This window comes from Ascaphus truei, unplaced genomic scaffold, assembly GCF_040206685.1.
Source record: "Ascaphus truei isolate aAscTru1 unplaced genomic scaffold, aAscTru1.hap1 HAP1_SCAFFOLD_2139, whole genome shotgun sequence".
Lineage (NCBI taxonomy): Eukaryota > Metazoa > Chordata > Amphibia > Anura > Ascaphidae > Ascaphus > Ascaphus truei.
Window position 1 is genome coordinate 12152 of NW_027455053.1, and position 12797 is coordinate 24948.

General features: G+C 46.8%; 1 protein-coding gene across 1 annotated transcript in view; it reads right to left on the bottom strand.

Annotated features, from left to right (window-relative positions):
* Nucleotides 1–253: 253 nt before the first annotated feature.
* Nucleotides 254–12797, bottom strand: part of LOC142477477 (uncharacterized) — a 31479-nt gene continuing 18935 nt past the window's right edge. Inside the window, exon 2 of the mRNA XM_075582298.1 lies at nt 254–3241. Within this exon, the coding sequence (XP_075438413.1) occupies nt 1479–3241 (1763 nt within the window). The 3' untranslated portion in view covers nt 254–1478. The remainder of the gene's footprint in view (nt 3242–12797) is intronic.

A 12797-nucleotide genomic window follows, 5' to 3' on the forward strand; every position in this document is an offset into this window, starting at 1 on the left:
TTATATCATTTTACCTTCAACTTATTCCCTCTTGATAGTATTCCCCAGCTTTTGCTCCGTCTGTTTTGAACCTCTGACAGACTAACCAAGTAATTTTATATAAGGGCTCTTCCCTCCTTCAGTATGTTTGTACACTTTTCGCCACTCCTGTTCGACCCATACACTGATATCCAGAGGTATTTTTTTCACTAGTCTTATGGTATCGTCCATAGTCCTATTGGGTACTTTTCTAACCCCCCCCCCCCCCCTCCCCGATCTGTTTTTTTTTTTTTTATTGATGGTGTAGTGTTCAGAATCTTATTGGGGGATTCCTGGTTAGTGTGCGTGTAGCGTACCATGTTGTGTGTTTAAAGTTTTCTTTGATTTTTGTCTTTGTCTCGTCTGACTGTGCGGCAATGAAGCTTTCCCAGATTTGGAAGAATCGTTCCACTTTTTTTTCTTTGTCCGTCGTGGCTTCTACCCAGTCTAATTTGAATATACTAAACATTTTTTCCCTCCACAGCTGCAGAGATGGGGGAGTGTTATGTATCCATTGTTGCAAGATTGTTTTCCTTGCAGCCATAGCTATAATTTGTTTCAGTTTGCTGTTATCAGTTTGTTCCCCTGCTGCCACTTCAGCGTTTAGGTTTATGATATTAAAAATCGCATATTCGGGATCTATATGGATTATTGTATTCAGGGAATCTTTGCAGTACTCGTCTATTCGTGACCAGAACTCTTGGACCACTGGGCAGCTCCAAAGGCAGTGCATAAGATCTGCCTGTGGAGCTGCACACTTTGTACATTTACTGTCCAGAGATAATTTTGCTTTGTATCTGAATTTGGGTGTAGTATATGTTCTATGTAAAATGTTGTAGTGCATTTCTTGGTAGTTTGTGGATGGGGTGATTTTCAACGATTTCCCAAACTGTCTCATGATAGTCTCCATATTTAGATTTGGACAGTCTGTTAACCAAGGTCCCATTCCCAGTGTGTTGCCATCAAAACGTAATGTTTTCTTCAGACACTGATAAAAATGTGATATTGAGATTTTCCCATATTTTGCCCTTTGGAAGAGAGCGTCAAGTTGATTGTCTCTATCTGCTGTTGGTAAGTTGTTTAGTGATGTCAATGCATAATGCCTGGCCTGTAGGTATGCAAAGAATTGTGTGTTAGGTAGTGCGTATTTATCTTTCAGTTCCTGGAATGAGTAAATTGTGTTTTAGTTTATGCAGGAGCTGCCCTATTCCAAGGATTCCCTTCTTTTCCCAGGCCTCAAAAGGGTAATTCGCCTTCCCTTCCTGAAACCGCAAGTTCTTAGTGAACGGTAGAAATAGCGACTTGTTCCTTTGTAAAGATAGTGTTTTCCTGGCTCTATACCATGCTTTTTATGTGCTGAATAGTAATGGGTTGTCTTTTATGGCCCTTGGGACCTCGTGAGAAGGCATATGTAACAAATATGGGAGAGGGCATTCTTACCAATGAATTGCTTCTCACACTCACACAGAGGAGACATTATTCACGTGTTCAATCATCTGGTGTTTGAGGAGATAGTCCTTCCGTGAAAAGGTTTCCCCGCACTCCGTACATCTGAAAGGTTTTTCTCCTGTATGAATCCTCTGGTGCATGGAGAGGCTGCTCTTATCACTGAATTCTTTATCACACTCTGTACATGTGTAAGGTTTCTTCCCTGTATGAATAATCTGGTGTCTGAGGAGGTTGCTCTCAACACTGAATTGTTTTTCACACTCTGTACACGTGTAAGGTTTCTCCCCTGAGTGAATCCTCTGGTGTGTGACGAGACTGTCCTTCTGTGAAAAGCTTTTCCCACACTCTGAACATGTGTAAGGTTTCTCCCCTGTGTGAATCCTCTGGTGTCTGAGTAGATGGTCCTTCTTTGAAAACCTTTTTGTACACTCTGTACATGTGTAAGGTTTCACCCCTGTATGAATCATCTGGTGTGTGAGGAGGCTTTTCTCATCACGGAATTGTTTCTCACACTCTGTACATGTGTAAGGTTTCACCCCTGTATGAATCATCTGGTGTGTGAGGAGACTTTTCTCATCACGGAATTGTTTCTCACACTCTGTACATGTGTAAGGTTTCCCCCCTGTGTGAATCCTCTGGTGTGTGACGAGATGGCCCTTCTGTAAAAAGCTTTTCCCACACTCTGAACATGTGTAAGGTTTCTCCCCTGTGTGAATCCTCTGGTGTCTGAGTAGATGGTCCTTCTTTGAAAACCTTTTTGTACACTCTGTACATGTGTAAGGTTTCACCCCTGTATGAATCATCTGGTGTGTGAGGAGGCTTTTCTCATCACGGAATTGTTTCTCACACTCTGTACATGTGTAAGGTTTCACCCCTGTATGAATCATCTGGTGTGTGAGGAGGCTTTTCTCATCACGGAATTGTTTCTCACACTCTGTACATGTGTAAGGTTTCACCCCTGTATGAATCATCTGGTGTGTGAGGAGGCTTTTCTTATCACGGAATTGTTTCTCACACTCTGTACATGTGTAAGGTTTCTCCCCTGTATGAATCATCTGGTGTCTGAGGAGGCCATTCTCATCACTGAATTGTTTCTCACACTCTGTACATGTGTACAGTTTCTCCCCTGTGTGAATCCTCTGGTGTCTGAGGAGGCTGCTCTTATCACTGAATTGTTTCTCACAATCTGTACATGTGTAAGGTTTCTCCCCTGTGTGAATCCTCTGGTGTGTGACGAGATGGCCCTTCTGTAAAAAACTTTTCCCACACTCTGAGCATGTGTAAGGTTTCCCCCCTGTGTGAATCCTCTGGTGTGTGACGAGATGGCCCTTCTGTAAAAAGCTTTTCCCACACTCTGAACATTTGTAAGGTTTCCCCCCTGTGTGAATCCTCTGGTGTGATAGGAGTTTCCCCTTCAGTGAAAAATGTTTTCCACAGTCGTTACAGGTAAAGGGTTGCTTGCTAGTGTGGACACAAAGGTGTGTAATCAAGTAACTATTAAGTGAGAAGTTTTCCCCACACTTACACACAAAAAGCTGAGCACTGCAACTCCTTCTAGAATCTCTCCGGTATCTTTTGCTTGTCCCATACTTGGAGTCAGTCTGTGCTGTGAGTTGTACAAGGCCTGTAAATTCATCATCATGTGGCACTGGTTCCTTGCACATGCCCAAGATGTGGTAGGAATCATTGGTTTTTGGCACTTCAGGGGTGCAGGAAGTGAACGAGCTTCTGGACATATCAGCGCTCCACTTCTGCTCCTCGTTTAGGCAGTTCTCTAACAAAAGTAAACAAAAAAGACAGAACTCAAATGTTTTCAATCTGTAAAGCAAATTATGAATAAAAAATACTTTGCAGAATTTACTTGATCACTACTTAATTAACAAAATGTTCTGTTTACTCTATACCCATGGCTTTAAAATTGTGGCCGCTGGATATACAAAAAAACTAATGACGGGGGGCGTGGCCAGGAGGCTCAGCGAGCCAGCTGCAGATTGATTAGCTTCGCAGGCAACCCCCTGCAAAACTGACCCAGAACCCCTAAAACTCGGGGAAAACTTTCAAATAAAATCAACTGCAGTCCCAGGACACAGAGGGAGAGGTGTTGGAGCGACGCTGGCCACGGTTATAGGGGAAAACGGGCGAGGCGCACCCGTACGTGGGCCCCCTCTTCACCTCCCAGGAGTTCCAAGATGGCCGCCGGGACCACGTGGCTGGGATAATTACAGAACCCTGTACCCCTCGGGGTGGATGGAGGTAAGGGGGAACCCCGCACAGCAAGGCAGTGCCGAGGCACTCCACAGGGGAGCGGTGATCACCCGCCCCTCTCCCGAAAGAGACAGCGCGCCCGCACCGAGTCGGTGTCCCAAGATGGCGCCGGGCGGTGTGTGAGGTGCTGAGGACTCACAGACGTGCGGCCAGTGCGGGGGACTCCCCCTGCGGCACGGGGACCCGCGGGCCTCGAGGGGCAAGGGGAGACACATCCCAGGGGAAGGAGGCTGCCAGTCAAGGAGGCCTTGCTGGGAAGAGACTGGTGGCCATCTTGGTCCACCCTATTTGCTCTCTTCAGCAGTGTTGAAGGGAAATAGACACAGGCTGCCAATTAAGATCTGGGAGAAAGAAAAAAAAAAGGAGGGGGGGGAAAGTGCAAATAAAGATATTCCCTTCCCCCTCCCCTTCAAATAAACCCTACTCTTGAGCCCCACTACCTCCTTTTAAAGTGACCACTGAGCCCAGTGCAGGCTTGGCCCAGATGAGAAGGAAGGGACCAAATCATCAAGAAATAAAGGCTCAATTAAAAGCAAATAAAGAAATGTAAACAATGTGTGTGTGACCAGGACATTTTAAGAATGAGGGGGCTCATCTCAATTTGAAATCCTTCTGTTTTACATCACTCCAACATACCCAGCTCTACTCTCAGCAAAAATTAACGGACAAACAACAAATATGCCGCCCACAAAACAAAAAAAACCAGCGGTCCAACGCGAGGCATCCCTCTTCTTCAAAAAACAAAGTTCCAAAGACCAAGAAGCGTCCACCGCAGGCGGAGACGCAGATTCAGAACCAGACTCTGGAGAACAGACGGACGCTCCACTTACCCGCAAAGAAATGAGGGTGTTTGTACAAGAAATAAAAAGCTCTTTCCACTCCGAGATGCAGAGTTTCCGCCGCAGTGTCAGAGAGGAGATTGCGTCTAGAGGAGACCGCATTGTGGACTTGGAGGAGAGGGTGGATAACACCGCCCTTGCACAAGAGACCCAAGCACAAGAAATCGAGGAATTAAAAACCCAAGTCAAAACTATCTTCAAAAAACTGGAAGACACGGAGAACCGGTCCAGACGCAATAACCTGCGGATTAGAGGTATCCCGGAAGAAGTGGACAACACCCAATTGGACGCATATCTCACTCTGCTTTTCATGTCCCCGTTACCCGAAACATCGGATGAAAAACTTCAGTTGGACAGAGCCCATAGGCTTCCTAGACCGAAAGGCCTAGATCCAGCAAAGCCACGACACGTGATCACACGCCTACACTACATCCGTATTAAAGAAGAAATATTGAGAGCCGCTAGAACCACCCCAAAGATAGAGCAGGATAATGTTCCACTCCTCATCTTTCCGGACTTGGCTCAAATCACGCTGAATAAGCGGAGAATGTTCGCGCAGATCACCAACTCACTGCGGAACAATAAAATCCGCTATCGCGGGGGTTTCCTGTGCAAAATACTGTTCACCTATCAAGAGACGATGTACATTCTACTCTCACCAGAAGAAGGTGAGGAAAAACTACGATCATTGGGCCTACTCAAACCAGAGGATCCGGAGGCCTCTCAAAGGTCTCTTCAGTCACCTAAGGCACGACGCCAGGCATGGGTGAAAACACCAACCTCTAGGCGAGCAAAGACCCAACCCACTTGAAGATCTACAGCTGGAAACTTACTTAATACCCATTTAAGATGGCATACAAGCCAAAACGTGGTCTGGACTTAAGGCACTAAGCGAGACGTGGCCCACTCCAGTAACCCACCTAAAAACTAACCAACGGTCGCGGTACCTGGAACACATCGACCAACTCCATCAAGCCACAATGACTACGACAACCTGTAAATCAAGAAGTTGCCGAGTTTAGTTTTTAAGCTTCTAAAACGTACAAATCCCAAAATCCAGGCTATTCCCTTGCTCATTGAGAAACTGTTCTCCCAAGTTACCCACAAGTTCGAGACATTCAAAGTTTGATGATCAGTTTGAGCTAACCCGAACACTTAAAAGGGACTGATATACAATGTTTGTTTGGAACTGTTTTCTAGATAAAAGTGTATTTGCAATATAAGTCTATATGTTGCCTACAATAGAATTGGTCTCCCAAAGTTCAGCTACCAATTCTTTATTACCGGCTAAAATATTATAGGTTACGTTTTAGGTAACTTCTTCCATGTTATTTATCCCTCTCCCCCTGTAGACTATGAATGCAGAGCCTGCCAAACTATAGCTGCCAGTCAACCCTACTTAATGCTTCTAAAATTGAGAAAGGATATGTTGATGTAAACAGGTATAACGTTCAATGCCCCCCATTCTTGCTTTTTTTCCCCTGATGTGTAAGATCACACACACAACCCACCCCGTACTCATTGGGTGATTTTGTTTTCCCTTTTCGAAAGTTCGGCTCCTGGACAAAGGAGCACTGCGGCGCTGGGCCACTGCCCGCCCCCACCATGTTCACTTAACCTGCGAGTGCGAGAGACTCGCACCACGGGTCCTACTATGGCTGGTCCCCCCAAACAATGTTTGGAAGCCGAGGTCCTCGGTTTACCCCTCCCTCCCCCTCTACCCTTCCCCTCCAAGTTTTGTAAGCATTTACCACTTTTTTGGAATAATATGTATATCTCTCGTTGTATATGTTCTCATATCAGATCGTTTCCAAAGACGGATGTACCGACGCTTCAACTATATGTAAGTTATCACTCTGTTCATTTGTATTACAGAACCCTGAACCACCACCATGCCGATTAATATAATATCCCAAAACACCAAGGGCTTAAACACCCCCCGAAAGAGACGTATTGCCCTCTCGGAAGCCAAAAGACTGTCAGGAGATATAATCTTGCTACAAGAAACTCATTTGAAAAAAGAGGATCAGTCACTGCTGTTCAGCAATGACTACCCCCTAGTCTACCACTCATCAGCTCCCACGAAAAAAAATGGCGTAGCTACACTTTTCCATAAAACCTAAACTTCAATAAAATTAAAGTAGATAAAATTAAAAGTGATCTCGCTGGGAGAATTCTAATTATCACAGGGTCACTGGACTCCACTGATATAACAATAGTCAACCCTTATGCCCCTAATGAAAAATCAAGAATCCTTTTTCCAGGAACTAACAAATGTAATTCTCTCTGTCCATAAAGGCCTTCTAATATTAGCAGGAGATCTAAATGCAATTATGGACCCAAATCTAGATAAATCTCTCAGTCCCCCCCGTCCCCCCCAGCCACAAAAAATAGTTCCCTCTACTCGGGGACTTGTATCTATGACCAAAGATCTATTGTTGGTAGACTCCTGGAGATTAGTTAATAGCAATGTAAAGGATTTCTCCTTTTTCTCTCACCCCCATAACAACATTCTCGAATTGACTATATCCTAATAGACCAACAAATTAGTGATAATATTTCCTCAGCAGTAATTGCCCCCTCTGCTTGGTCAGACCATTCTACGCTCATAACCAAATTAGCCGGCCTCACCCCCAAAAATAAAACAAGGTCGTGGTCCTTGAACGAATCCCTACTACTGAACCCACAAAATTTCCAACTAATAGAAAAAGAACTTGCCCAATACTTTGAAATAAACAACACCCCAGAGGTTTCCTCTTTTACCCTCTGGGAGGCCCACAAATCAGTGATAAGAGGCAAACTGATTGCCCTGGCTTCTCAGAAAAAAAAAGAAAAAACAAAACAAATTGAAACACTAACACAAAAACTATCAGAATTAGAACTTATTCACAAGTCAAACCCCTCCCGGAAAAATTACAGGCAAATAATCTCAGTGAGGGGCGAACTAAAACTTTTGTTAGTGTCAAACGCAGAAAGAGCTATAAGATGGACTCAACAGAAATACTATGAAAAAAGTAACAAAGCAGATAGAATGCTGGCACGCAAGTTAAAGCAAAAACAAGCTAAGGCTAAAATTCATAACATCCACACTAAAAATGGCTCAGTATCCCACAACCCCAAAATTATAAGTGATGCATTTAGGGACTACTACATATCCCTTTACAATCTACCAGGCCCAGTGGGAGACTCGGCTAAAGAGAAAAGAGCAATAAAGATCCAGAATTACCTAGCAAAATGCCGACTCCCCACGCTAGACCCAAATGACATCACAAACCTTGAAAAAATTATAGAGCCCCTGGAAATTATGGAAGCAATAAAATCCCTGAAAATTGGGAAGGCCCCTGGTCCAGATGGATTTTCTAATCTTTACTACAAGAAATATTCCACAACTCTCCTCCCATTTCTTACCAAAGTATTGAATGAAATGCAACTAGGCCTTCCCCCTCCTAGAGATATGCTCCAAGCTACCATAGTGGTAATCCCTAAAGAGGGGAAAGATCCTCTGTTGTGTTCTAGCTACAGACCTATTTCGCTGTTAAATACAGACCTAAAACTATACGCAAAGATCCTGGCCAACCGATTAAATAGTATCCTCCCTAAATTGGTTCATCCGGACCAGGTGGGGTTTGTCCTGGGCAGACAAGCCCTTGACAACACAAGGAGGACAGTGAATCTAATACACGTAGCAAACCTTACAAAGTGCCCATCTCTATTACTCTCTATAGACGCAGAAAAAGCGTTCGATCGATTAGATTGGCAGTTTGTCAGCTACGCTTTCGCAGATGGGATTCACAGCCAAAATTTTAAATAGTATAAACACTCTATACTCCACACCAACGGCCACTGTGAGCACAAACAGCTCTTTGTCTGACCCCTTCCCAATATTAAATGGAACTAGGCAGGGGTGTCCGCTCTCACCTTTGCTGTTTGCCTTAGCCGTAGAGCCATTAGCATGCCAGATAAGGATGAACCCCAATATTGCGGGTATTTCTGTTGGTCAGGAAGAATTCAAAATAGCTCTTTTTGCGGACAAAATACTATTGACTCTTTCAAAACCTCTCACATCCCTCCCTAACCTTTTTCAGGTTCTATCAGAATTCGGCTCACTTTCAGGTTATAAAATGAATCATTCCAAATCCATGGCCCTCAGTTTAAATCTCCCCAAAGAATTAGTAAAATTACTACAACTAAATTTTGACTTCAAATGGAACGCGAACCATATTAAATATCTAGGGGTTCAACTAACAAAAAATTACTCAATTTTATACAATGCAAATTTTAAACCCTTCTTTGACCAGATAGTCAAGGACTTAGCCACTTGGAACCCATATATATATATTTGGGAGAATAACTACTATTAAAATGAATATTTTACCTAGACTCCTATCTCTTTCAAACTCTCCCGATTAAAATATGTCAGAAAGATTTCAATAATATTCAGAAGAAAATGTTGAAGTTTTGTCTGGCAAAACAGGCGTCCTAGAGTTCGCAAAGATATTCTTTATAAGTCCAAATCAGAAGGAGGCTTAGCTTTTCCAAATTTACAAAACTACTATAGAGCAGTTCAATTAGGGCAACTTGTAAGCTGGCATTCAAACCCAACCGAAAGGAGGTGGGTTGAGAGAGGATTTGATTTGCTTCCCATGCAGAATAAAAAATCTTCTCTGGCTCAACACAAAGTCTAGACCACCCGAGAGTTTCAAGAACCCGGTGATATCCTTTGCCTGTAATATCTGAGACTCCCTCAAATCCAAGTTTCAATTAACCGGTACCCCTTCCCTCATGCAACCCCTATTCTCGGACCTTCTCTTCCTTTTTACACAGAAAACCCACTCTCCCATACCTGGGTTCAAAAAAGACTCACGAGAGTCAAAGATATTCTCGTTCAAGGGAAAGTCCCCCCATTCGCTTCTCTGCAAACGAATCATGATATCCCCTCTTCCGATTTTTTTCAGATTTCTCCAGGTTAGACATTATATCCAATCAGCCTATAAATCAAGCCAACCACATGCTTTAACTCTGTTTGAGGATTGGTGTTTACACCAGCCCCACACAAAGTGCATTATCTCCAGAATATATCAAAGTCTATCCTCTATCAAGAGCAATCAAACCCCCGATAAAAAAAAAATTCATTGCGCGTTGTAATAAAAGAGAATATTTACAAGTTAATATATAGATGGTACATGACTCCTGCCAGACTGCACTCTTTTCTCCCAGGGGTCTCCCCACTATGCTGGCGTGGTTGTGGCGAAGTGGGGAATATTCTGCATATATTCTGGTCATGTCCCAAAATTCAACAAACATGGACGGAAGTGTTCACCTTAATACACAAGATCCTAGAAATCACTGTCCCACATGACCCAGTATATATATATTGTTAGACAAGCCAATAGCCAATATTCCCCGAAAAAAAGCTAGCGTACTAGCCCAAATGTTAAATGCTACACGGTGTACAATTGCCAAAAATTGGAAACAACCTGCCCCCCCATCCTTAAACCAAATAAACAATAAAATCTGGCATATAGTTTATATGGAAAAACTCTCAGCCTATCTGAACGGTTCTACCTCGCGATTTTCTGAGATTTGGGCCCCCTGGTTTCACCATGCAGGTCTATCCCCATATATAAATTAGAATATTCGGAACAGAGTGATACATGTGGTAACTAAATTGTTGTGTACAATGCTATATTTTTACAAATGCTTCCCCTCCCCCACCTTCCCCTCCCCCCCCCCTTTTTTTTATCTGTTATATGTTTTGTTAATTCTTATTTTGTATGAAAAAATGCTTAATAAAAATTCAATTAATAATAAAAAATAAAAAAATGATTTAGGTGGCGGACCTCAAAAACCCGCAATACAGTATCTTCCTGGCAGCTAACACAGTGAATTAATTTTAATACATATTCTGTACTATTTATCTATTCATTACTCTAATGATTATATATGTGTACCTTCACAGCCTCCAAATCAGAATTATCATTGAAATTTTCTATGAGATGTAAAGTTAAGGAAATCCTGGTCTGTCTTACTAGTGAGTTAATGATATTAACCCAACCAGATAGAAATATATAGTGTAAAGATAGGTGAGAGAAGTATACATAGACACCTAAACTCGCCTCAATTGCTCCATTTTATGTCTTACATACCGTAGTGGATAAGGTTGAAAAAAGACATGTTCAACCTATGCTAAATTTAGACAACAGATACTTTATCCTATATTTATATCTTAATATATAAAATCGAATGGTTGGTACTAGCTGCGGTGAATCTGATTTGGTCCTCAGCCTCTGGCCAATCAGATTGGTGGGTCTGACGTCATCCAACTGCCACTCTCTTCCCCCTCGGCCACACACACACACACACACACACACACACACACACACACACACACACACACACACACACACACACACACACACACACACACACACACCTCTCTCTGTCCTCTCCCCCCCCCATATCACACTCACCTCCCTCCCCGGCGCTCCACTCACCTCCCTCCACTCACCTCCCCCCGTCCCCGGCGCTCCACTCACCTCCCCGGCGCTCCACTCGCCTCCCCGGCGCTCCACACACCTCCCCGGCGCTCCACTCGCCTCCCCGGCGCTCCACTCGCCTCCCCACCTCACCCGGCGCTCCACTCACCTCACCCGGCACTCCACTCACCTCCCCGGCGCTCCACTCACCTCCCCGGCGCTCCACTCTCCTCCCCGGCGCTCCACTCTCCTCCCCGCCTCCCCGGCGCTCCACTCTCCTCCCCGGCGCTCCACTCACCTCCCCGGCGCTCCACTCACCTCCCCGGTGCTCCACTCACCTCCCCGGCGCGGGGACAGGCAGTGGGCAGGCACTCTGCAGCTGCCATGCGGTGTCTAAGATGGCGGCGCCCGGAAGGACCCCCTTCCTCCCTCGCGGAGTAACTAAGATGTCGGCGCCCGGAAGGAGAGGTGTGTGTGTGACACTGTGTGTGTGACACTGTGTGTGTGTGTGTGTGTGACACTGTGTGTGTGTGGGGGGGACGACGACGACGACACTGTGTGTGGGTGGGGGGGACACTGTGTGTGTGTGTGGGGGGGGACACTGTGTGTGTGTGGGGGACACTGTGTGTGTGCGTGTATCAGACACTGTAGGGTGGTGACCGGAGCTACGCATAGGGAGGGGGGGGGGGCAGGAGCGGAGAAACATACAGGGGGCGTGGAGAGGAGAGACCCGGAAATTTTAAGCAACCCATCCCCCCTCCTGTCCACTGTCCCCCCTCCTGTCCACTGCCCCCCCCTCCTGTCCACTGCCCCCCCTCCTGTCCACTGTCCCCCCCTCCCGTCCACTGTCCCGTCCACGTCCCGTCCCCCTCCTGTCCGCTGTCCCGTCCCCCTCCTCCTGTCCGCTGTCCCGTCCCCCTCCTCCTGTCCGCTGTCCCGTCCCCCTCCTCCTTTCCGCTGTCCCGTCCCCCTTCTCCTGTCCGCTGTCCCGTCCCCCTCCTCCTGTCCGCTGTCCCGTCCCCCTCCTCCTGTCCGCTGTCCCGTCCCCCTCCTCCTGTCCGCTGTCCCGTCCCCCTCCTCCTGTCCGCTGTGCCGTCCCCCTCCTCCTGTCCGCTGTGCCGTCCCCCTCCTCCTGTCCGCTGTCCCGTCCCCCTCCTCCTGTCCGCTGTCCCGTCCCCATCTCCTGTTCGCTGTCCCGTCCCCCTCCTCCTGTCCGCTGTCCCGTCCCCCTCCTCCTGTCCGCTGTCCCGTCCCCCTCCTCCTGTCCGCTGTGCCGTCCCTCCCCTCCTCCTGTCCGCTGTCCCGTCCCTCCCCCTGTCCGCTGTCCCGTCCCTCCCCTCCTCCTGTCCTCTGTCCCGTCCCCCTCCTCCTGTCCGCTGTCCCGTCCCCCTCCTCCTGTCCGCTGTCCCGTCCCCCTCCTCCTGTCCGCTGTCCCGTCCGTCCCCTCCTGTCCGCTGTCCCGTCCGTCCCCTCCTGTCTGCTGTCCCGTCCGTCCCCTCCTGTCCGCTGTCCCGTCCCCTCCTGTCCGCTGTCCCCCATTCCCTCCTGTCCGCTGTCCCCCCCTGTCCGCTGTCCCCTCCTGTCCGCTGTCCCCCCCTGTCCACTGTCCCCCCATCCCCTCCTTATCCACTGTCCCCCGTCCCCTCCTGTCCACTGTCCCCCCTCCTGTCCACTGTCCCCCCTCCAGTCCACTGTCCCCCCGTCCCCTCCTGTCCACTGTCCCCCCTCCTGTCCACTGTCCCGTCCCCTC